This window comes from Schistocerca gregaria, chromosome 11 (genome assembly GCF_023897955.1).
Source record: "Schistocerca gregaria isolate iqSchGreg1 chromosome 11, iqSchGreg1.2, whole genome shotgun sequence".
Classification (NCBI taxonomy): domain Eukaryota; kingdom Metazoa; phylum Arthropoda; class Insecta; order Orthoptera; family Acrididae; genus Schistocerca; species Schistocerca gregaria.
The window spans coordinates 144550413-144575371 of record NC_064930.1 but is presented as its reverse complement, the minus strand read 5'-3'; the positions used below and the strand labels follow the sequence as shown (position 1 = coordinate 144575371).

Below are 24959 nucleotides of genomic sequence, written 5' to 3'. Positions count from 1 at the left end.
GTGAACCACCGCATCAATGGCGTCATTGGAAAGAGGCTCAATAGTGGCAATGGAGATGAACAAGTTCCAGTCAGCCTTATTCATAGCCCACCTGCAGGGGCACCCAGAAGAGTGACGCTGTGGCAGTGACAGAAAGATCAGAATGTGGTCACTACTGCACAAGTCGTCGTGCACACTCCACTGGACAGACGGTAATAGGCTAGGGCCGCAGATCGAAAGGTCGATGGCTGAGTACGTGCCATGCACCACACTGAAGTATGTGGAGGTACCATCATTTAAAATGGAAAAGTCGAGCTGTACCAATACATGCTGAATGGTGCTGCCTCTGCCTGTTGCCACTGATCCACCCCACAGAGGGGTATGGGCGTTGAAGTCGCCCAGTAACAGAAAAGGTGGCGGCAATTGGGCTATCAGTGCAGCCAGGACATGCTGCGGGACATCTCAATCCTGTGGAAGATAGAGACTGCAGACAGCAACAGCCTGAGGTGTCCACACCCGAACAGTGACAGCCTCTAAAGGTGTTTGTAGAGGGACAGACTCTCTGTAAAGAGAGTGAAGGATGCAGATGCCACCAGATACCCTCTCATAAGCTGCCTGGTTCTTATAATAACCCTGATAGCTATGGAGGGCGGGGGTTCGCATCGCCAGAAACCAAGTTTCCTGAGGAGCAATGCAGAGGAAAGGGTGAAGGCTGAGAAGTAGTCTGAGCTTAGCAAGATGGTGGAAAATATCGCTGCAGTTTCACTGGAGGAGGACATTGTCCATGGCCGAGAAATGCGTGAAGGGATCGAGGAGGCAGATTACGCCGCTGGGTCACCTGCTGCCACCGATTAAGTACCGACGGGAGCGACATCCATCATGTCTGAGGTACCGGCGAGATATAGGTCCAGACGCAGATCTTGTCGGTAGCGGTGGAGTGGGTGCCACCGCAATTTCCTTGGTCTTATGGGATTTAGATTTCTCACGCTGTTCCTTTCGTTGTCCTTGCTGGGAGGGCTTCTTTGATTCAGTCTCAAGACTGTGAAGCCCTAAAACCAGCTACCTGGGGCTTTTTCAGCCCCTGGCGGGTGTCTGGTTTGCAACTGGTAGGAACCTGGGAAGGGAGTGACCCAAGGGATCCCTCCCTAGCAAGGGAAGCTGAAGAAGACTTACACTTCTCCAGCTTAGAAGTGGGTACTGGTGTCCCCGATGGTTGCGGGGGTGCTGCTTCCGAGGTAGGTTGTGCAGGATCGACAGAGAGAAGTGCCCCCCACCATCAAGGGGGCAAGTGCGGTCCTTTGGCTCTGAGAGCTGACTGTATGTGGTGTAACGGATGGAGCTGCAACAGGAGTGACAGTGGCGGCATAAGATGACGCCATGTGCACAGGATGAAGCCGTTCAAATTTCCGTTTAGCGTCAGTGTAGGTCAGTCGGTCTAGGGTTTTTTATTCCATTATTTTCTGTCCCTTCTGTAGAATCTTACAGTCCGGCAAGCAAGGGGGATGGTGCTCTCCGCAGTTGACACAGAGGGGAGGCGTGGCACATGGTGTATTGGGATGGGATGGACGACCACAATCACGACATATGAGGCTTGAAGCACAGCAGGAAGACATATGGCCAAACTTTCAATGCTTTAAGCACCGCAATGGGGCAGGGTTATATGGCTAGACACCACAGCAGTAGACCATCATCTTCACCTTCTCGGGTAATGTGTTACCCTCGAAGGCCAGCATGAGGGCACCGGTAGCAACCTGATTATCTCTCGGCCCCCAGTGGATGCGTCAAACGAAATCAACACCTCGTCGCTCTAAGTTGGCGCACAGCTCGTCATTGGACTGCAAAAGAAGGTCCCTGTGGAAGATATTGCCCTGGACCATATTTAAGCTTTTATGGGGCATGATAGTAACAGAAACCTCCCCCAGTTTCTTACAAGCAAGTAATGCCCGTGACTGGGCAGAGGATGCGGTTTTTATCAAGACTGCCCCAGACTGCATTTTTAACAAGCCCTCCACCTCCCCAAACTTGTCCTCTAAATGCTCTACGAAGAACTGAGGCTTCACGGACACAAAGAGTTTCCCATCAGCTCTTGTACAGACTAGATACTGGGGCGAATACGTCTCGCTGTCATTCATAGCCTTTCGTTCCTCCCATGGCGTGGCCAGGGAGGGGAACGATTTGGGGTCATACGTGTTTGCATTAAAGTGAGCCCTAAACGCTTATAGACTGTTGTTGGTTGCCCACCAGCAAGAAAAGGTGCGCCACAGTTCATTGCGTGTCATCCACCCTGATGCCACCTACTCCGACCAAGGGCCCTCCCCACGGGCGTCATCCAGCCACAGCAAGGGCCACCTGGCAGGATGGCCATTGCCAGGAGTCCCAATGCCCCAGGGAGATAGGCATCTACTCCTTGGCATACGTGGAGAGTTAACGGCACAGGCATCATCAGTAGAGCGATCCCTGTGTTGTAAGGGGGCTACAACCAACCAGGTACAAGGCTGCCCAACCACAACGGACTAGCTACCGTGCTGGATAGTAGGTGGCAAGTGGTCTACAGTCGTCGCCAGTGCAGAAAGCGACAATGCAGAGTGTGTGGCAGAAATCGCACCCAGGAATGTATCCTCACCCAAGAGATGGAGAGTGAGAGGGGATGCAATGAAACGACGAATAATCTTGCTGAAGGCCTCAATGCACAATGGACACAATGCACCTTGTAAGGCGCCCTTCCCCAATTGGCTCGCTCTTCAGGAAAATTTTGAAGAATGGAGGTCAAACCCTACAGGAGACCATCACATAAAGGCCAAAACATGTGAAACTCCTTTTAGTCACCTCTTACGACAGGCAGAAATACCACGAGCCTATTCTAATCCCCGGACCCGCAGGTGGAGACTGGACTGAGGACTCTTTGGTACGGAGGACACAGCATGTTATCCTGGATGGAGAGTGTCACCATCAGATGTATAAGTAACGTCGGGTGTGTCCCAGGAAAGTGTGTCGAGACCCTCACTCCTCATATTGTACACTGAAGAGCCAAAGAAATTGCTATAACTGCCTGATTTGGTGTAACCCCCACCCCTGCCCCCGAGCTCGCAGAAGAGCTGCAACACGACATGACTTGGACTCTACTTATGTCTGAAGTAGTGCTGGAAGGAACTGACACCATGAATCCTGCAGGGCTGTCAATAAATCTGTAAGTGTACGGGTTGGTGGAGATCTCTTCTGAGCAGCACTTTGCAAGGCATCCCAGATATGCTCAATAACATTCATGCCTGGGGAGTTTGGTGCCCAGTGAAAGTGTATAGGATCAGAAGAGTATATGCGGAGTCACTACGTAGCAATTCTGAGCATGTGGGGTGTTGCACTGTCCTGCTGGAAATGCCCAAGTCATCGGAACGCACAATGGACATGACTGGATGCACGTGATCAGATAGGATGCTTACGTATGTGTCACTTGTCAAGAGTCATATCTAGAGGTAGCAGGGGTCCCATATCACTCCAACTGCACACGCCCCACACCATTACAGAGCCTCCACCAGCTTGAACAGTCCTCTGCTGACATACAGCATCCATGGATTCATTAGGCTGTCTCCATACCTGTACATGTCCATCTGCTCGATACAATCTGAAACGAGACTCGTCTACCAGGCAACATGCTTCCAATCATCAGCAGTCCGATGTCGGTGCTGATGGGCCCAGGCAAGACGTAAAGCTTTGTGTCGTGCCGGGATCAAATGTACGTGAGTGGGCCTTCAGCTCCGAAAGCCCATACTGACAATGTTTCATTGGCCCGACAAGACGCCTCCCGAGACGCGGCGAGGCAGGAGTAGGCAACATGCAACAGGGAATAACAATATTAATGTGCTAATAGTAAACTGCAGAAGCGTCTATAGAAAGGTCCCAGAACTGCTCTCATTAATAAACGGTCACAACGCCCATATAGTACTAGGAACAGAAAGTTGGCTGAAACCAGACGTAAACAGTAATGAAATCCTAAACTCTGATTGGAATGTATACCGCAGAGATAGGCTGGACAGTGAAGGGGGAGGCGTGTTTATAGCGATAAGAAGTGCAATAGTATCGAAGGAAATTGACGGAGGTTCGAATTGTGAAATGATTTGGGTGAAGGTCACGGTTAAAGCAGGCTCAGACATTGTAATTGGATGTCTCTATAGGCCCCCGGGCTCAGCAGCTGTTGTGGCTTAGCACCTGAAGAATAATTTGGAAAATATTTCGAGTAGATTTCACCACCATGTTATAGTTCTGGGTCGAGATTTTAATTTGCCGGATATAGACTGGGAGACTCAAACGTTCATAACGGGTGGCAGGGACAAAGAATCCAGTGAAATATTTTTAAGTGCTTTATCTGAAAACTACCTTGAGCAGTTAAACAGAAAACCGACTCGTGGCGATAATATATTAGACCTTCTGGTGACAAACAGACCCGAACTATTTGAATCAGTTAATGCAGAACAGGGAATCAGCGATCATAAAGCGGTTACTGCATCGATGATTTCAGCCGTAAATAGAAATATTAAAAAAGGTGGGAAGATTTTTCTGTTTAGCAAAAGTGACAAAAAGCAGATTACAGAGTACCTGACGGCTCAACACAAAAGTTTTGTCTCAAGTGCAGATAGTGTTGAGGATCAGTGGACAAAGTTCAAAACCATGGTACAATATGCGTTAGATGAGTATGTGCCAAGCAAGATCGTAAGAGATGGAAAAGAGCCACCGTGGTACAACAACCGAGTTAGAAAACTGCTGCGGAAGCAAAGGGAACTTCACAGCAAACATAAACATAGCCAAAGCCTTGCAGACAAACAAAAATTACGCGAAGCGAAATGTAGTGTGAGGAGGGCTATGCCAGAGGCTTTCAATGAATTCGAAAGTAAAGTTCTATGTACTGACTTGGCAGAAAATCCTAAGAAATTTTGGTCCTATGTCAAAGCGGTAGGTGGATCAAAACAAAATGTCCAGACACTCTGTGACCAAAATGGTACTGAAACAGAGGATGACAGACTAAAGGCCGAAATACTAAATGTCTTCTTCCAAAGCTGTTTTACAGAGGAAGACTGCACTGTGCTTCCTTCTCTAGATTGTCGCACAGTTGACAAAATGGTAGATATCGAAGTAGACGACAGAGGGATAGAGAAACAATTAAAATCGCTCAAAAGAGGAAAGGCCGCTGGTCCTGATGGGATACCAGTTCAATATTACACAGAGTACGCGAAGGAACTTGCCCCCCTTCTTGCAGCGGTGTACCGTAGGTCTCTAGAAGAGCGAAGCGTTCCAAAGGATTGGAAAAGGGCACAGGTCATCCCCGTTCTCAAGAAGGGACGTCGAACAGATGTGCAGAACTATAGACCTATATCTCTAATGTCGATCAGTTGTAGAATTTTGGAACATGTATTATGTTCGAGTATAATGTCTTTTCTGGAGACTAGAAATCTACTCTGTAGGAATCAGCACGGGTTTCGAAAAAGACGATCGTGTGAAACCCAGCTCGCGCTATTCGTCCACGAGACTCAGAGGGCCTTAGACACGGGTTCACAGGTAGATGCCGTGTTTCTTGACTTCCACAAGGCGTTTGACACAGTTCCCCACAGTCGTTTAATGAACAAAGTAAGAGCATACGGACTATCAGATCAATTGTGTGATTGGATTGAGGAGTTCCTAGATAACAGAACGCAGCACGTCATTCTCAATGGAGAGAAGTCTTCCGAAGTAAGAGTGATTTCAGGTGTGCCGCAGGGGAGTGTCATAGGACCGTTGCTATTCACAATATACATAAATGACCTGGTGGATGACATCGGAAGTTCACTGAGGCTTTTTGCAGATGATGCTGTGGTGTATCGAGAGGTTGCAACAATGGAAAATTGTACTGAAATGCAGGAGGATCTGCAGCGAATTGACGCATGGTGCACGGAATGGCAATTGAATCTCAATGTAGCGAAGTGTAATGTGATGCGAATACATAGAAAGATAGGTCCCTTACCATTTAGCTACAAAATAGCAGGTCAGCAACTGGAAGCAGTTAATTCCATAAATTATCTGGGAGTACGCATTAGGAGTGATTTAAAATGGAATGATCATATAAAGTTGATCGTCGGTAAAGCAGATGCCAGACTGAGATTCATTGGAAGAATCCTAAGGAAATGCAATCCGACAACAAAGGAAGTAGGTTACAGTACGCTTGTTCGCCCAATGCTTGAATACTGCTCAGCAGTGTGGGATCCGCACCAGGTAGGGTTGATAGAACAGATAGAGAAGATCCAACGGAGAGCAGCGCGCTTCGTTACAGGATCATTTAGTAATTGCGAAAGCGTTACGGAGATGATAGATAAACTCCAGTGGACGACTCTGCAGGAGAGACGCTCAGTAGCTCGGTACGGGCTTTTGGTGAAGTTTCGAGAACATACCTTCACCGAAGAGTCAAGCAGTATATTGCTCCCTCCTACGTATATCTCGCGAAGAGACCATGAGGATAAAATCAGAGAGATTAGAGCCCACACAGAAGCATACCGACAATCCTTCTTTCCACGAACAATACGAGACTGGAATAGAAGGGAGAACCGATAGAGGTACTCAGGGTACCCTCCGCCACACACCGTCAGGTGGCTTGCAGAGTACGGATGTAGATGTAGATGTAGCTGACACTTGCTGATAGTCCAGAGGACTGTTCAAGTTGGTGGAGGCTCTGTAATGGTGTGGGGCGTGTGCAGTTGGAGTGATATGGGACCCCTGCTACATCTAGATATGACTCTTGACAAGTGACACATACGTAAGCATCCTATCTGATCACGTGCATCTGGGGAGTTTGGTGCCCAGTGTAAGTGTATAAGATCAGAAGAGTATATGCGGAGTCACTACGTAGCAATTCTGAGCATGTGGGGTGTTGCACTGTCCTGCTGGAAATGCCCAAGTCATCGGAACTTGTTGATAGTCCAACATTGAAATCAGGAATCTGTGAAAGGGTTGTACTTATCTCACACTGAACGATTCTCTCGAGTCATCTCTTGCAGGATCTTTTTCTGGCTGCAGTGATGTCGGAGATTTGGCGCTTTACCGGATTCCTTATAGTCACGGTACACCCATGAAATGGTCGTACGGGAAAATCCACACCTCACCACTACCTCTAAGATGCTGTGTCTCATCGCCAGGGTGCTGCATATGACACCACCTTCAAACTCACCTAAATCTAGATAACCTGCCACTGTAGCAGCAGTAACCGATCTAATAAATGTGCCTTATATAGGCATTGCCAACCCCAGCACCATATTTTGCCTGTTTACATATCTGTATTTGAATACGCATGCCTACACCAGTTCCTTTTGCGCTTCAGTGTATATTAATAGTAACCTCAAACTTTTTGCAGATGATGTAGCATCTAAATTGAAGTACTGTCCAAACCAAGCTGCACAAATACTCAGTCAGATCTTGATAAGATTTCAAAGTGGTGCAGAGGTTGGTAACTTTTTAAATGTTCGGAAATGTAAAACTGTGCACTTCACAAAATGAAAAAACTTAGTATCCTATGACTATAACGTACACGAGTCACTGTTGGATTCTGCGAATGCAAGCAAATATCTGGCGTAGCACTTTGTAGGCATATGGAAAGGAACGATCACATACACTCAGTTGCGGATAAAGCAGGTGGTAGACTTCTGTTTATTGGTAGACTACTGGCAAAGTGCAATCTATCAAGCAAATTGCTCGCAGATCACTCGTGCTGCCAATTCTAGAATATTGCTCGAGTGTGTGGGACATGCGTCGATGAGGACTAACAGGGAACATCGAATGTATACTGAGAAGGGCAGCACGAATGGTCACAGGTCTGTTTGATACACGGCAGTGTGTCAGATACTGAAGGAAATGAACTGGAATTCTCTCGAAGATAGATATAAACTAACCCGACAAAGTCTATTAACAATGTTTCAAGAAGCAGCTTTAAATGACGACTCTACTAATATACTACAAGCCCCGACATATCGCTATCATAGGGAGCGTGAGAGCAAAATCTGAATAATTACAACACGCACAGAGGCAGTCGAACACTCGTTCCTCCCACGCTCCATGTCCACGTCATGGGAAAAAGCCGTAATAACTGGTATAGCGGGACATATCCTCTGCCACGCATTTCCCAGTATTTGGCAGAGCATAGATGCAGAAAATGGAGACTCTAGAGACTACAATTAAATGAAAATCCTACCCAGAAGGAAATGAAAAATATGTCGTCTTGTAGATTTCGCCTACAAGCTTGATGATAAAAATAAAATAGGGGTTTTAATAATTTTTGTTGGTGTATTAGATGTAATGCGTTACTGTATATACAGAATGAAGTATGGAAAAATTAAATTAGCTCTTTCACAAAAGCGATATATGTAATACAATATCTAACCTTGATGCTAAGCCACCCAACCAGCTAGCCGAATATAATCCAATTGTTATATTAGAAAGACAAATGCTCCACTTAAAAGATTTAGCAACACCCCATGCATCTGCTTACTTATAATTTGCGTAAATACTAGTGTACGGAACACACCATCAAAGTGCCTAATACGGTACAGGGAAATAATTATGATGAAAACCAGCTTCCAGTCATCTCAGAACAGATAACTGGAAGTCGTGTACAGTTTTTAAGATAATGGTATACCATTCTTCCCATAAAAAGTTGTAAGTGAAGTTAACAATGATGGAGACGGATAGCAACTGTGCATCCTACTCTCCAAAGTAGACGACAAAGGCTCAGTAATGTTGAGACCTGGTGACTGTTGTAACCAGGGGAGATACAACAATCCATCCTCACACTCACAAAACAAGACCTGGACAATGCAAGCTGCACGAACAGCGGCCGAGACACCTCGGAATGCAGCAACACCACTGAGGAACAAGTATCCACGGGATGGACTGACCAGCCAAACTGACTAAGCACGGGGCCCACGGAATAGCATTATATCGCCTGCCAAATCGTTACAGACCCCCTACCGTGCCTCATTCATGGCCCGTAAACTCTGCCAGAAGCCGAAAACAACGTGAAACGAGACCCGTCCAGACAAATGACAGTCTTCCGTAGCTTCGGCAGTCTAGCTTTTATGGCTTTGGCACCATGTTTTCCAGCTATGAACATTTGCACCAACGATGAGTGGTTTCGAAATTCCTGCTTACGGAGCTTACTTTGTGCTGTATTAGTGCTGACAGTTCACAAAAGCCACACTCAGTTCTTGAGTGACTTTTATAGCTATCTTATTTTTTGGAACAATCGTCTTTCAGCACCCGTAAAAATCCTATGACGGCAACTGCAGTCTCGACCACACCTAGACGCACTTTTGTCCCCATTGTAACTTAGTGGACAATTTTTGGACTTTCCCTCGTAAGTGGTATCAATCTTCAATACAGTGTCTCTTACAGCATCAAACACTTTTGCTACCTTCATTATTGAAGCAACCACAACAGACAGGTCAACAATTTGCCCACATTCGAATTCACTTAGCTCGGACATAATGCACTCACAATTACACAGCTCACTGTTCTGACCACAAATGACACTTGCAGTCTACTGAGAATATTGTGCCCAGGTGCCACTCGTGCTCAAATACACCAGCACCACCCACAGGCTCGGCTAGCACCTGCATTTATCTCTAAACATGCACTTCCCACGTCGTTTCCGTACTTTCGTCCGAGCCCTGAACGTGCGCCACAGTATTTTGTACTTTTCGGCAGCTAAAGCTGGTGACAGGTGGAAACATTTTATGGGGTTCCAAAGCAATCCCACTTCTACAGATTTCTCCACTTCCAGATACGGGCTACATTACACTGTGTGTACATTAAAGAGTGTTCCACTGGAAATGTGTTCAGAGAGAAAGAAAACAGCAAATGGGACATCAAGGAAACCTGTAGAGGCTGCCTGAATGTAGTTCATACAGATAAACAGGGAGAACACAAGACACAGTCTCCACATGAACGCAGAAGAGGAAAAAGGTTAAGAGTACTGAAATATTTAAAGTCATTGGTTAGTTGTCTGTAGGGCAAGGGACTCCAATCCCAAACTCACTAACAAGAGTTGTCTGCAACCGTAGACCTACTACTATCTGTGGTAGCAACAGTTATTACCGTTACTAGTAAAAGCAGCAGAACAACAATCACAAGCAACAGAAGCATTGTAGTCCTCACCCCCCCCCCCCCCTCCCTCAAGGAGCTTGAAGGAAACACCAAGGTAAGCAACTCAACAAACTGTCAGCTGCAAGTCATTTTAAATTGCAATCTTAGGGAGGTTTCTGTGTTATTAATGAGCACAGGCTACACGAGAGGCAGATTTGTGGGGTCAACCGAAGCGTCCAAATCCACACATCAGCTTTGGCCCGTGACAAAAGGCTGTTGTGGTGTGTGACATCACGAGGGCACGGAGTTTAGTTTGTGAGAGTGGCGTCTTTGTAGGTGTCGTTTTGATGTGATTGGTGGTGTTGGTCGTGTGTTTGTATGCTGTGTGTTAGGTGATGTTTTTGGTTTATTTTGCATGTGTGTGGTGTGTTTATAGGTGGTGTATTGTTGCGGTCGGTGGTTCTCTCCGGTGGTGTGTTTATGGTTAGCTGTTATGTGGCGTATGAGGTACATTTGCATGGTAGCATTGCACGTGTGTGTTATCTATGGTGGCTGTGCTATCAGCTGAATATTTTTCAGTGAGTTAATGATATTGGTTTTGTTATTGTAGTTTTTTTTCCCCCTGTTCGTCGTGTGTGGAATTTTGGTAAATTGCTTTGTTTATGCCTTAGGTAAGTATAGATATGACTGACAAGGTCAACAGTTTTCAGTTGTCGGCAATGATGGAGGACAGTGCGCTGTCTCTAATAAAAGTTTTTCAGCTATTTGGCCTGTTGGCCGAAGTTCTGAAGTGTTCAGTGAGTTGTGAAGAAATGAGACTTAATAAAGTTCTGGTGTGTCGGATCAGAGACGACTATATGTGGAGATATCGTAATGATTCTTTTTTTAAGTGTAGTGGCAGTGAAAGTTTTGAGACTTATAGTGTGGTATTGGTAGTTGCTGTTGACCTATATAGGTCAAGGGAAGTGTTCGATTCCAGTGAATATTGTTTTTAGTTGATTTTGGGAAGGTTGTGATTGTTTTATTTTATAATGTTTGTATTTTGGTTTAGTGGTGTTGTTTATTTTTAGTTTATCCCCATTGAAAAGCCCCCAATTTCCCCCACTTGTCCCGTTAGTTTCATTACATTTTTGGAGGAATACGAGTTTGATCGTTTTTTGCATTTGGTGCCATGTTTACGTAATGACGTCCTAGTCGCGATATGAGAGTAGTTGTGAATGGTCATTTCCGCCATATTTGTGATGTCATTGGTCAAAGCAGACGGGTGGAATCGGACATTTCCGTTAACTCTATTTGTGCAACAAAAATACCAGACTGACATGATAAGTAGCTTTTCGAGGGTGGGCTGGTTGGTTGGGACCAAACAGGAGGTCATCGATCCCATCAGATCAGGGAAGGAAGTTGGCAATGCCCTGTCAAAGATACCATCCCTACATTTGCCTCGAGCAATTTAGGAAACTCACAGAAAACGCCGAACGCAGGTCTGAACTGTCGTCCTCCCGAAAGCGAGTCCAGTGTGCTAACCACTGTGCCATCTCATTCGGTCTTTTGCATGGAAACTTACAAATATGGAGAGGAATGCATTTATGTTAGGAGTGGTGTTAAGGCTAAACAGGCAAAACTTAATAAGGAACAGGGTGTAGAAAAAGATTTTCAATATTGTTTATGTGAACTGTCATCCATGTAGATGAATTTTACAGCCACTGAAAAACATGTAGGGACCTACAGAGAAGAGCTGTTAATAAGAACTTTGAATAGCATGCTGAAAAGGAATCATGGGTACCGAAGAAACTGCTGATGCAGCAAGAAATGTGAAGCTTTTTCACTAACTATAAATATTGCTATGACATAGCACTACAAAAATAAATAAAAAATAAAAATCATCAATGCCAGTGAGAAGTCTAACACATGATTAACACAAGGAATGAAGAAATCAGCTGTCACCGTTAAAAACCTAAACAGACATCGCAAAATCAAAACAATAAAACTATATTTCAGGAAATGCAGACGGGTCTTTAGGTATGTTTTGAAGGCAGCAAGAAGGCCAAGCAATGATTCAAATAACAAAAGGGAAAGTAATAAGGCAAAAGTTTTGGAAGGTAACAAAACAATAGCACAGGAAAACACAAAATTGAATACTATAATACCAAAATTAAAACAGAGAGTAAAATGGTTGTCATTCAACAGATTGCCAATATATTTAACAAGCATGGTACAAACATGGCACCAAAACGAATTAAAAATACATGCAATTTAAATAATAAAAATATAAGAATACCAATTTGTGGAAAGAATATTTCTGTAATCAGCAACAGAATCTGAGGTGAGAAATGCTATTAATTACAAAATGAAGTGTGTAACAGTATTAATTGAAGTCAAGACAAGGTAATCAAACTAGCTGCACCAGCATAGATTCACAGATAACTGGGATTATTAATATAGCTTGCGGGATGGAGGGTGTTTCCATCCAAATTAAAGCTATCAATAATAAAGATACTCTACAAATTGACAGGTATTTCTAAAACAACTGGAAGAGTAATTTATGAAAGGATATATGATTTCACGAATAAAAATATAAAATACTTACTAATGCTCAAAAGGAGTTGAGGAACAACAGAAATAAGTCTTTCAATTAATAAAAATGGACCTTAATGCCTTGGATATTAACTAATTAAGCTGTGGAATATTCAAAGATTTGTCCAAAGCATCTGATCTAATAAGCCATGACTCGCTGTGTATGAAACTAGACTGTTATAGGGCCCGGGAGCTGCGTTCAAATGGTTCAATTCCTAACTGTCTGCTGGACAACGGAATACAAATATGTCATGAAAGCAAGGAATCTCTCTCAAAGTACAAAAAATATTAGGCCTAGCTATGGAAAGCCACAGAGCTCCGTGTTAGGTGATCTGTTGTTCCCTATTTGTCAACTCATTTTATAACAGCTGATACAGTGATGTTTACTGATAACAAGCATAAGGAAGCACTGGGGATGATCTACAGCATACTGTCTGAGAAAGACAATAAATGATGCACGAAAATGGTTACATGGTTTACGCTCTTGTCACGAATAAGGAAAATGGTATGGATCAATTTCAGGAACAGACTGTCAGAAGCAAAGTTAAGCAGCACAAGAATTAGGTTAGGGAACTATGATATTTCAGAAGCTCCATACATAAAATGTCTAGGCATGGATGGATGCGTACTGAAGTGGAAAACGCATCTAGGAGTTTTTAATAAAAAATTAAATAAATGATGTGCGTTAAGAATGCTTTGGGTCTGTTGCGGCATTGAATTATTGTTACATGACTTTCGTACTTATATGAACAGCTTGATTAGATGTGGTGTGATTTTCTAGGGAAATCTAGATATGACAAAAACTTTCTAATCTAAAACACGAGCTATCAGAATAATGATAGGGCTTCGCCGTAACGATAAAGGGAAATATTTAAAGAACTCCAAATGACACTTCCCGGCTTATACGTTTACGAATGTTAGCGCTTTCTGATTAAGTTACGTTGAAAGGTGATAATATGGTTGCGAGTTGGCGAAGCCAACGAATGTGGAAGGCAAATAAAGGCTGTGGTAACGAACTGACCGGTAGCGAAGTGTTATGTTTATGTCCGCGCCATATTGAAACAGACATTGGGGATCCAATACATAACTTTTACCCCGTGTCACATTTTCAATTAGATGTTCAAAAATTAGAAAAATTATTAATCTAACGACGGCAAAGGAATGAATCCCCTGACCGCATACATACTCCCATGACACTTGTTTGATTCATCTAAAATAATAAACAAACGCTAATCTTGGGGTGTTAAGACTTGTTTATTACCTGGATAATTTCTTCAATTTGAATACAGTTCCTTGGTTTAAAAGTTAAAAGGGGCTATATTAAATTCGCCACTACTGGAATGAGTACCCCAAATCATAAGTTCCTTTCTAACCACAGTTTTGTAGCACTAGTCCCGGTTACATGATAACCACTATGTCCATCTCGGCTCTAAATTCAACTATTTACTTACATTGTTCCCGGTTGAATTAAAACTACGCTGAAATACGCGGTTCATGGAACGGAAGCTGCCTCATACTCTTTCTCATATGTATTCGAATATTATGGCCAAAAAAGATATGACTGAACTCACCGTGCGCTAAGTAAACAGCCTGCGACATGAACTCGAAAGATGCATTGTTGACTTAATGTTATCTTCATACATAATTTCTAGTCACAGTATACATAATTTCGAAGAAACCGGCACCTTTTTCCAAGCGTCGCTCAACACATTCTTTTGTTATCACACAGGGCTTATCACACGAAAAGTCAGCGATATAGCATTTTTTTTTAACAACAAGCGCCGCCTAACAGCGCCACCCACACCTGCCAACAGCATGTACTCGCGTCGACGTCAAGTAGCTAATCCAGAGCAACGAGGTTAAAACACCTTGGCGTAAAGTATCTAGTATCTAGGCACCGCGTAAACACTTTGGTTTATGCCATAGAGTAAATATCTCTGGAGTGAGCATTGCGTTCTGCGCATGTTGTCAACATTAAACCAGGATAGTCACGTGTTTTCGGAACTTAGCTGTGCGTGTGTGCTTTCCGCAGTTTGAAGTTTATAATATCAAGAGTTTTTGTTATGTTTTCACCGTTTGTTGATAGTGTAATAGCTAAGGTGAATTACTGTTGTTGCTACGGATGCTAAGAAAAATATGTGGAAGGTGGGATAGTAACTTTCCATGGGTACTATGTTTAAAAATTCCGAGACACATTATAATTAAGGCTTGATTCTGTAGACCAATTTTTCTACGATTTTATGACTATATAATAGATATTAAGGCTCGTACAAAGGCTTACAAACAATCGCTTCCTCTCGTAAATTTGCTAGTGGAACAGGCAAGGGAATGGTTAGTTGTTTCAGCAAATACTATCCTCCATGCACCAGTGACTTGTCGATTATGTATATAGATTTGAAAGACGGGAGACAGATGAATTCAATAGTGTGGGAGTCTGTAATTGTCTTCGTATAATATGTGTATCCAAACCTTTTTGTGTACTGTAAAGTGACAGTAGAGGGACATGTTAAGTGCGTCTAGGACATGGAGAATGATTATGTGTAACTTATATTTTAGTTTCCGAAGGATGAACGAGTAAAGATGTGGCTCCAGAAAAAAGGAGTAATTTTGACCCCACAAAATATTCCGACAGAGAAAAATTTTGACCTGTGTAGCTGAAGGTGGATGCTATACTAACTATTTTCAATTTTCCACAGCACCTACTGCCAATTTCTGCATTCAACTTAAATACATTTTCTCCACAAATCAAATAAAAAACACAACAGTTTAGCTAATCAAAGTACACATTTATCTTCTTTGGTGTATTTTGCCTTCGATTTATTTTCTTCCCCATTTGATTAAGAAGCGTAAAATAGTAGTAAACATGTCCCCAAACTCTATGTGTCACTTTTCACTTCCCTTAATGGTGTTATATGGGTTGACTTACATGATCAACTGTGTTTGCTTTACAGTACATTTATTCTCTGATCGCCTTCCCCCCCCCCCCCTCCCCCCCATTCTTACACAGTTTACTCTTTATTTAATAAACTGGGAGCAATTACGTAAAATGCGTTAAATAAACACTTAAAAGTGTCACCAGTAAGAAAAATTGTGCTTTAGGTCGCAAAAACGAGAAAATAAAAACGGAGAAATAGCAGAAAAAAGGGCGAATTAGCAGAGATATAATCGCTAACGCGTGGCAAATCCAGGTTTTCGGACACTTATAAAAGTACTAGCGTACTGTCAAGTCGTTTTGCAAGACTATCGCTCAAAAATGTACGGGGGGCTCTGTAATACTATGAAGTGCCATATCATACCGAAAACTACCAAAAATCGAGTGCATCTGAACTGTGACACCTATCGCAAAGAGCAGAATGCAATATCACTTGCCCTTAAAAATTATGCAGCTGGTTTATTCCCGGTTTTAAATGCGTACTGTTAAAATGTCTGCGCAACATATATAAACATGTACGAAAAGAATCCGTCTGTACCAGGGATGTAATGACATTCGAAATATACAGGGCGCTATACGGACAAACACACGACGTCCCGAGAACACGTGACCAGGCCGGCAATGTATGTTGACAACACAAAATATGTTCTCCGCATGTGAATGCTCACTCCAGAGACATTTACTCTATGATTTACGCCATAGAGTATAAAAGCCATGCAGTGAATTTTCGGATGTGCAGAGGGAGAATTCTGTCCGTAATATGACCTGTAGCTTAAGTCACCTGATTTTGTGACGGCGCTTTTTTAGATCGTATAGCGCTTAGCGCACTTGAAGTGTTATTGCTGCGCTGCTACAGATGGATCACCTTCAGAAGTACCATGTAACTTAGTATACGCGATTTAACAAGTTCGCTTGCGTGGCCATCCTCCGCAGCAAGCACAGAAATATTTGTTTTGTAAAAAAAAACACCTTTTCTTGCTGCACTGTAATTTATTTCTACCTGATGTGTTTCGCCTTTTTTTCTTTTTTAACGTTAAGGCACCTTCAGTGGAATCTAGAACGATACAGGTCGTTTTGATATGTGTTATTTTTAGATTACCACTGTTTCCGAAAAAATATCGATAACTACAGTAATAGTGTACCACAAAAATACGGGTTAACATGGTGAACAGTGTGAAGGAAAAAGTTCAAAATATAAAAATGTTCTTACGTTTCGGAAATGAAGTGGTAGTGCGGCCTGCAGATCAAATGAGAGGAAACGCAGATGGCAACAAACTATAAGCCGCGATGTGAACTGTTTGATAATCTAAAAGGAGCACATACTTAAACAAAACTGCATCATTCTAAATCGCATTGAACATGCCTTAGAGGAAAAAAAAGAAAGCGAAACGCGTCTGGGAGAAATAAATTACAGTGCACCAACAAAAAGCTGTTTTTATTTAAGAAACAAATATTGTACACGTGTTTTATAGGCATTATAACAATTTGATATCAGGGACCTAAGTTGACTTCAAGGTGCGAAGAGCAATGGTACTGTGCTTTTTCACCTCAGTATCGTGGCTTAGATTTCACTTTGTTCGCGTTTTTTTTTTTCGGTAACGGGACAGGAAGTGGCATCCAACAATCTTTTTACGTTTTCTATTGCACTTATTCATATTGTCAAATCTCTGTTCTCATTAATTACTCGTACATTTTAATGACACTGTAGAGGGCACCGAACTGTCACAAAAACCGAAACCATTTTTAACTATGAAATTGTGATATTAAATACAATAAGCGATTAGCAAAACTTGTTTGTTCACTCCTTATTTACCCTTCTGCCTTTTATAAACAAGTAAAATACCTATAGAATTTTTTCATCATCTCATCAGGAAAGTAAACCCATACAATAGAATACAAAATACGAGATCTATGATCGAATTTTGGAATAATAAAAGAAGTGACAGTCAACAATATGTTTTTCAATTTTCTATTGTACTAATTCATATTGTTGCATTGTTCTAATTGATGATGTTACAATACCACTGAATAGGAAAACTGTGGCTTGCAGAAATACTTAGACACTCACAAAGGTTTCAGAATCTGCATAAATTGGAGGAAACTAATCATACTGTCAAGTATAAATTTCATCTGTATTTAAAAGCGGCACCAGCATATATACACTGACTAGCAATTGCAAAGACAAGGTAAGAAAATCGCAGAAATTATTTCTCCAGTACAAATCTTAATAATTCCTTGTCCTGATATTTTTCAAGATATAAGGAGGCTAATATCAATATGGCAGTTATAATTACACGTTTCTTGTACATACCCATGAAAAGTAACTGGTTCAAAAAACGTTCAAATGTGTGTGAAATCTTAAGGGACTTAACTGCTAAGGTCATCAGTCCCTAAGCTTACATACTACTTAACCTAAATTATCCTAAGGACAAACACACACACACACCCATGCCCGAGGGAGGACTCGAACCTCTGCCAGGACCAGCCGCAACTGGTCCTCTTTTAACATATTTCTCTTTACATCTGTTGTTGTTGTTGTGGTCTTCAGTCTTGAAACTGGTTTGATGCAGGTCTCCATGCTACTCTATCCTGTGCAAGCTTCTTCCTCTCCCAGTACCTACTGCAACCTACATCCTACTGAATCTGCTTGGTGTATTCATCTCTTGGTCTCCCTCTACGATTTTTACCCTCCACACTGCCCTTCAATACTAAATTGGTGATCCCTTGATGCCTCAGAACATGCCCTAACAACCGATCCCTTCTTCTAGTCAAGTTGTGCCACAAACTTCTCTTCTCCCCAATCCTATTCAGCACCTCCTCATTAGTTATGTGATCTACCCATCTAGTCTTCAGCATTCTTCTGTAGCACCACATTTCGAAAGCTTCTACTTTTAAGGTGTCAGGCAAATCCAACACCTTCCATGAAAACCCTGACATGATAATCAAATCCACTAGTATGTCACGTAGCTCCGAATAAATCGTGACATTAAATTAACCAAAGTAATACGAGTAATGAGTGAGCAAATGGAATACTGCAGACTAACACAAGACTGCCTAAATGCATGCCGTACCTTCCGATCGTGAAGCAGACGCAGTTCCGAGTGGAGAAACGAGGACAGAAACCAAGAGCAGAACCGTGTTAAGCTAGAAGGTCCAACGATAAGGGACAGACTGGACACCCACGTCGCCAGCCTTCCTCTAAGACTACCACCCGCACGTTTTAGCGTGAGACTTTTTCGCATCCCTGTTACGTCAAGGACCACCCCCCAGCCTATGTTAAAAGTTAGAGCCCTCCAGAAAAACAGTATGGATCTTACGATAACACAAAAAGGGCCACTAGTGTTAAAAGATAGAGCCCTCCAGAAGAACAGTGTAGATCTTACGATAACGCTAAAAGGACCACTCCAGCTGCAGGTTTTAGCGTGAGACTTTTTAACGTCTCTGTTACGTTGCAAACTTTAAAAACATTGCCCCACCACGAAAAGTATAACGTTGCTCATTGGATAGACAGAATCTTTGTAGGCGGATCTTAAGGTTAACATTGAGACCCTGATTGGTCAGATGAAAACACAGCCAGATAGTTTTTTTTTAAACCAACTTCGGTAAATTATAGTAAGGAGAAGTTAGGAGAGAGTTGCTTCTGAGATGGCGAGGTGAGTGGAGCTGTGCTGCCCACCGCTGCCCTGACGCTGCCTAAACACCGACAAGGTAATGAACGCACGCGATGCCGCATTTTTGAGCACATAAGGTTTCACTCAGAACTGCAGAAGTCTCATCTGTTACACCCCCTTTTTTGCGTAATACTAGTGTCGATCGTTAATTAAAACTCATGGTGTTCACATTTGCCACTTGAAGAACAGATCTGAAATGCGATGATTTTTCTTTTATATAGTTATTGAGAAGCCATATGAGCCACTGTAATTTTTGACAAGTTAGATAAGTAATTAAAGATAATTGAGGGTCACTGTAGACCATTTTGATAGTTTTCTCTTTTGTGAAACTTAAATTAAACCTAGATTATAGATGTGCTATGGCATAGGTCATCCTTCGATCGATTGTAGAACTTGGAATCCCATTCAGGGAATATTCGTTCACATTTTTGTTGAACGCAGTTGGTTTTTACCATCCTGTATTAAAACATTTTCTTTTATCAATAGTGCAACTTATAAACTATGTTTTCTGAGTAGAATAAAGTTTCCAATGGTAAACGTAACTGCTTTCTCGACGTTATTTTACCAGCTAGCTAAAAATAGGAAAGCCTTGAACCCCTTCCACTAAATTTAGTTAGTATTAAGATTCTTTTACAGGGAGTGCAGTGGAGCTGACACTGAGACCATTAAGTATTTGGTTATATCATCGCTAGTCTCACTGAACTCTTATGAATTCTACATGTCATGTGTGGTTTGGCGTCTCCTTACCAGCAACAGGTCCCAGGTTCAAACTAGTTAATTCCCTAAAAAACATGCTCAGAGCGTCGTTGCGCGAAAGTGGTAGGGAGACACGATATAAGACAAACAGACACCACCATGAATGTTTAGAAAATGGCGACCCTGCCAGGACAGTAAAATACCATGATTGAAGGTCGACCACATGCCTAATTAGGTCAGAAAAACACATGTTGAAAAATTTTCGTAGTAAAAAAATTTTTTTTTGCTAAAGATATACATAGTTGAAAACAGTAGCTGCAGCGATAGATACTAAAAGTGTTCAAGAAAGTATTCAATAACATTCTAGCAGAGACAACAGCATAATTAAGTTATGAATTTTAAAAATTGTTAGAATTAAGTTTTCTCTCCAATGCAAGCGCGCAGGTGGCAGATACATCGTTGACAAGTTGCTTCTGACCCAACAAGTAAGTGAATGGTTTGTCAAGTTGTGTGAACAAAAAGGTTATGAAATGCGTGAGATCGTATGAGCGCATGTTGACGTGAAGTAGGGCGCGTGAATTGCTTTTAAAACAGAAAATAAGGGATTCGGAAAGATTAGCAATGGCAGATCGAGACCTTGACCGAATTGAGGTAGAGACCCAGCATGAAAATGGATAGAGAATAGAGGACAGTACAACAGACGATGCAGTATCGCGAGAAATAGGACATAACGCACCATAACGAGGATAATGTACGTCAAGGCATAGAAAATGTAAGTCAGCGTACGACAGAGGAGCAGGAAAGTAGAGAGACAGTCGATGAGGATTCTAACTTGCGTCTTGAATACGTAGAACCCATAGTACAAGTAATCAGAGCTCCCTCACCACAGAGTACAAGGAATGCGAGCAGAAACGTGTCACAGCACAGTTCAATGCAATCGGTTGCAAACCATCACTTGGGGGAAAACACAAAGCGTAGGACGTCGGAAGAAAACGCAATAGGACCCACCAATCTGACAGAATTATTACAATTAATTACGGAAACCATGACAAGGCAAAGTAAAGAAATTGCGAATCAAATTAAAATTCAGAATGCAGAAATGACGAAACAAAATGCAGAAACCACGAGACAAATGCGTGAGATTAAAGAACAAAACCAAAAAATTCAGTTACACCTAAGTCATATTGAAGACGAGGCAAAAGAACCTCGAGAAGTGATAGGACACTTAATAACAGGTCACAATCAATTGAGAACAGGCATTGACAAGGTACAAGAGGACGTACAAACATTGTGTAATGACATTCAGGACGAGATCAAAACATTACGTAACAACACCCAGGGAGAAGTCAAGAAATTAGAGAAACAGATAAACGAAATTACTAGACAAGCAGCAGGTACAGCGCGTGAAATTGTTGAAAACAGTGTGTTACACAAACGTATCACAAAAGCAGCGCTGAAAAGATATGATAACCGCATAGTCAAAATAGAAGCGCAAACGAAGCGACAATTTCAGAAATTGTGAACAGAGTTGTTGCAAACCATTGAAGAGCGTAGTGAACAGGATCGAACAAGCACAGAGTCTGCAACCACATCCGTATCTGCAACAGCACCGGAAAAACAAACAATCAACGAAGATATTACGCATTTGCGATTCCAGTCACAGGCGGAAAGTAGCATATGTGAAATCAGACAGCCTGCACCGCGGGTACGCGAAAGTTACAGTGGACAATATCCAATGGATCTACCACAACCGGAAAGAACGACGGGAGAAATGATCAGAAACAAAAGTGGCGAAGAATCGTGAATTTCATATGGAACTATGACGAAGTACGACAATGACGATTTCCTCACAGTCAGAAAATTTCAACACTTTCGAGAAGGAAACTCATTACATCCACGAACTTTTATTGATCAATTCCGAGTAGGATTACCAGAACACTGGACGCTAGCACACAAATTAGACTTTATATGTGCACACATGTCAGGAACAGTCGCAGAAACCATGCAGAATGTTGCAGCGACATGCCGATCGTAGGAAGATTTCAGAGAGAAGTTTCTCTCACGATATTGGTCCAGCGAAGCACAGAACAGAGTGAAGTACGGATTATTGCAGAACCCATATTTTGAAAATTCAGGAGAGAAGAGTTCCGTGAAATTTTTCGAAGTAATGGCAAACAAAAATCAATGCTTAGATGTACCACATAGTGACGGAGAGTTGATTAAATTATGCCCGATGAAGCTACCACTGAAATACCAGCAATCATTAGTAGGTCGCGGAGGCAATGATGTCGAAGCATTTAAAGGTATTCTAAGGGAAGTAGAGTTCATATTTTCGGAAGATGACACAAGAAAAAGACGAAGCGCACGTGAAAACGAAAGCAAACAGCAGTGGAATCCACAAGACACGGTAGGAAGAAACAATAATTACAAACCACGAGATAACTTCGCACCAAGAAACGACAATAGATTTCAACAAAGAACCGGTTATGGATTTAGATGAGAATATGGCAATAACTATAATTCACCCAGGAACGGCAACAACTATTACAGAGGGAATAACGACAACTGGAATGGGTACTGGAGAACCAATAGACCGACAAATTATCAACAAAGAAACCACATCAACAAGCTGAACAAGAAAAGCGAATACAGATAGAAGAGGTGGAGGTAAAACCACCAAACCCCGATAAACGTTCAAATTGACAGCTAAGTGCCCATGCCGAAGAGAATGACGCACCGACCCAGGACAATTGCAGCACCTTAAACAGAGAAGTAAAACTCTTATCACGAGAAGAGAAGAAGGAAGAAACAAATCCGCAGGCACCAGATGAAAACCAAGACAAGAAAATAACAATATCGTGTTGGGACGAAATTAATTGGGAGAATACTGACGAGGAAGATGAATTACCAGAGGCATGCACAATGAATGTAGGAGGAAAGGACGAAGTAATGAGTATTGCAGAGCTATTTGAGATGGAAAGAAGATAAAGCGAATTCAATGAGGACAACGTGCAGTCGACAGAAATTGAAAATAAGTTAAAAGTGGGCACACAACCCAACGTATATAATGAAGGAAGTTCTTGTCAAAACTATTTATCATCCATGTTTCACTTCCATACATGGCTACACTCCACACAAATACTTTCAGAAACGTCATCCTGGCACTTAAATCTATACTCGATGTTAACAAATTTCTCTTCTTCAGAAACACTTTCCTTCCCATTGCCAGTCTACATTTTATATCCTCTCTACTTCGACCATCATCAGTTATTTTGCTCTCCAAATAGCAAAACTCCTTTACTACTTTAAGTGTCTCATTTGCTAATCTAATTCCCGCAGCATCACCTGACTTAATTCGATTACATTCCATTATCCTCGTTTTGCTTTTGTTGATTTTCATCCTATATCCTCCCTTCAAGAAACTGTCCATTCCGTTCAACTGCTCTTCCAAGTCCATTGCTGTCTCTGACAGAATTACAATGGCATCGGCGAACTACAAAGTTTTTATTTCGTGTCCATGGATTTTAATACCTACTCCAAATTTTTCTTTTGTTTCCTTCACTGCATGCCCAATATACAGATTGAATAACATCAGGGAGAGGCTACAACCCTGTCTCACTCCCTTCCCAACCACTGCTTCCCTTTCATGCCCCTCAACTCTTATAACTGCCATTTGGTTTCTAAACAAATTGTAAATTTTGCCCCTGTCACCTTCAAAATTTGAAAGAGAGTAATCCAGTCAACATTATCAAAAGCTTTCTCTAAGTCTACAAATGCTAGAAACGTAGGTTTGCCTTTCCTTAATCTAGCTTCTAAGATGAGCCACAAGGTCAGTATCGCCTCACGTGTTCCAATATTTCTACGGAATCCAAACTGATCTTCCCCAAGGTCGGCTTCTACTAGTTTTTCCATTCATCAGTAAAGAATTTGTGTTAGTGTTTTGCAGCTGTGCCTTATTAAACTGATAGTTCGGTAATTTTCACATCTGTCAACACCTGCTTTCTTTGGGATTGGAATTATTATATTCTTCTTGAAGTTTGAGGGTATTTCACCTGTCCTATTCATCTTGCTCACCAGATGGTAGAGTTTTGTCATGACTGGCTCTCCCAAGGCCGTCAGTAGTTCTAATGGTATGTTGTCTACTCCTGGGGCCTTGTTTCGACTCAGGTCTTTCAGTGCTCTGTCAAAATCTTCATGCAGTATCATATCTCCCATTTCATCTTCATCTACATTCTCTTCTATTTCCATAATATTGTCCTCAAGAACATCGCCTCTGTATAGACTTTACATCTGTAGCAACAACAATAATGCACCATAGCTGTTTCTAAAACTCAGACATGCAGAAACTTATACAAAACAAGCCGAATACATGTAATATTAAAATTTCGCTATTATTGCAAAATATAGACTAGCAGCGGCGTCCCAGAACCAAGTGACTACCATGGGTTGAGAACATGTGCAGTAGAGGGACTGATGACGCTATAGTTTAGTCCCTTACTCTCCAAATCAACCAATCAACCAACCATGCAAAGTAGATTTCTTTAAATTTTTCTACTTATTCTTCGTAATTACAGCCTATTATCTGAAAAGCTAAAATAGGCCATACAAATCACATATCCTTGGACAGCAATGAATTATGTACGAGGGTTGGAATTTAAACAGTGGCAACCATTTATTCACAAACCATACAAAAGAGTTACATGTTTTTACCTGTTACTGTCCTTCAAAGTAGTCACCAGAGTTTTGTAGAATCCGTTGCCAGCGATGTGGAAGGCATAGTACACCGCTAGTAGAGCCTGTCCTGTTGATGGTGTGAATGGGGCTGTTTACTGCCTGTCGAATCTCTGGAACAGACATGAAGTGAATGCCACCGTCAATGCACAGTACTACTGTTCGTTTTCGGATCATCGCCTGCGACCAGCTTTGCGAAAGATGTGGCGACACTTTCTGCACAACCCATCCATCATTTTGCATGACAATGCTCGGGCCCATACAGCTGTGGCTGCCCTCTTCGG

At 42.2% G+C, this 24959-nt stretch overlaps 2 protein-coding genes across 2 annotated transcripts in view; one reads left to right on the top strand and one right to left on the bottom strand.

Annotated features, from left to right (window-relative positions):
- LOC126295266 (uncharacterized) overlaps nt 1-3704 on the bottom strand; it is a 710311-nt gene extending 706607 nt beyond the window's left edge. Inside the window, exon 1 of the mRNA XM_049987689.1 lies at nt 3571-3704. Coding sequence (XP_049843646.1) covers nt 3571-3584 — 14 coding nt within the window. The 5' untranslated portion in view covers nt 3585-3704. The remainder of the gene's footprint in view (nt 1-3570) is intronic.
- Nucleotides 3705-14628: 10924 nt separating this feature from the next.
- LOC126295267 (probable ATP-dependent RNA helicase DDX60) overlaps nt 14629-24959 on the top strand; it is a 241222-nt gene continuing 230891 nt past the window's right edge. Inside the window, exon 1 of the mRNA XM_049987695.1 lies at nt 14629-14744. The gene's annotated coding sequence lies outside the window, so the exon portion shown is untranslated. The remainder of the gene's footprint in view (nt 14745-24959) is intronic.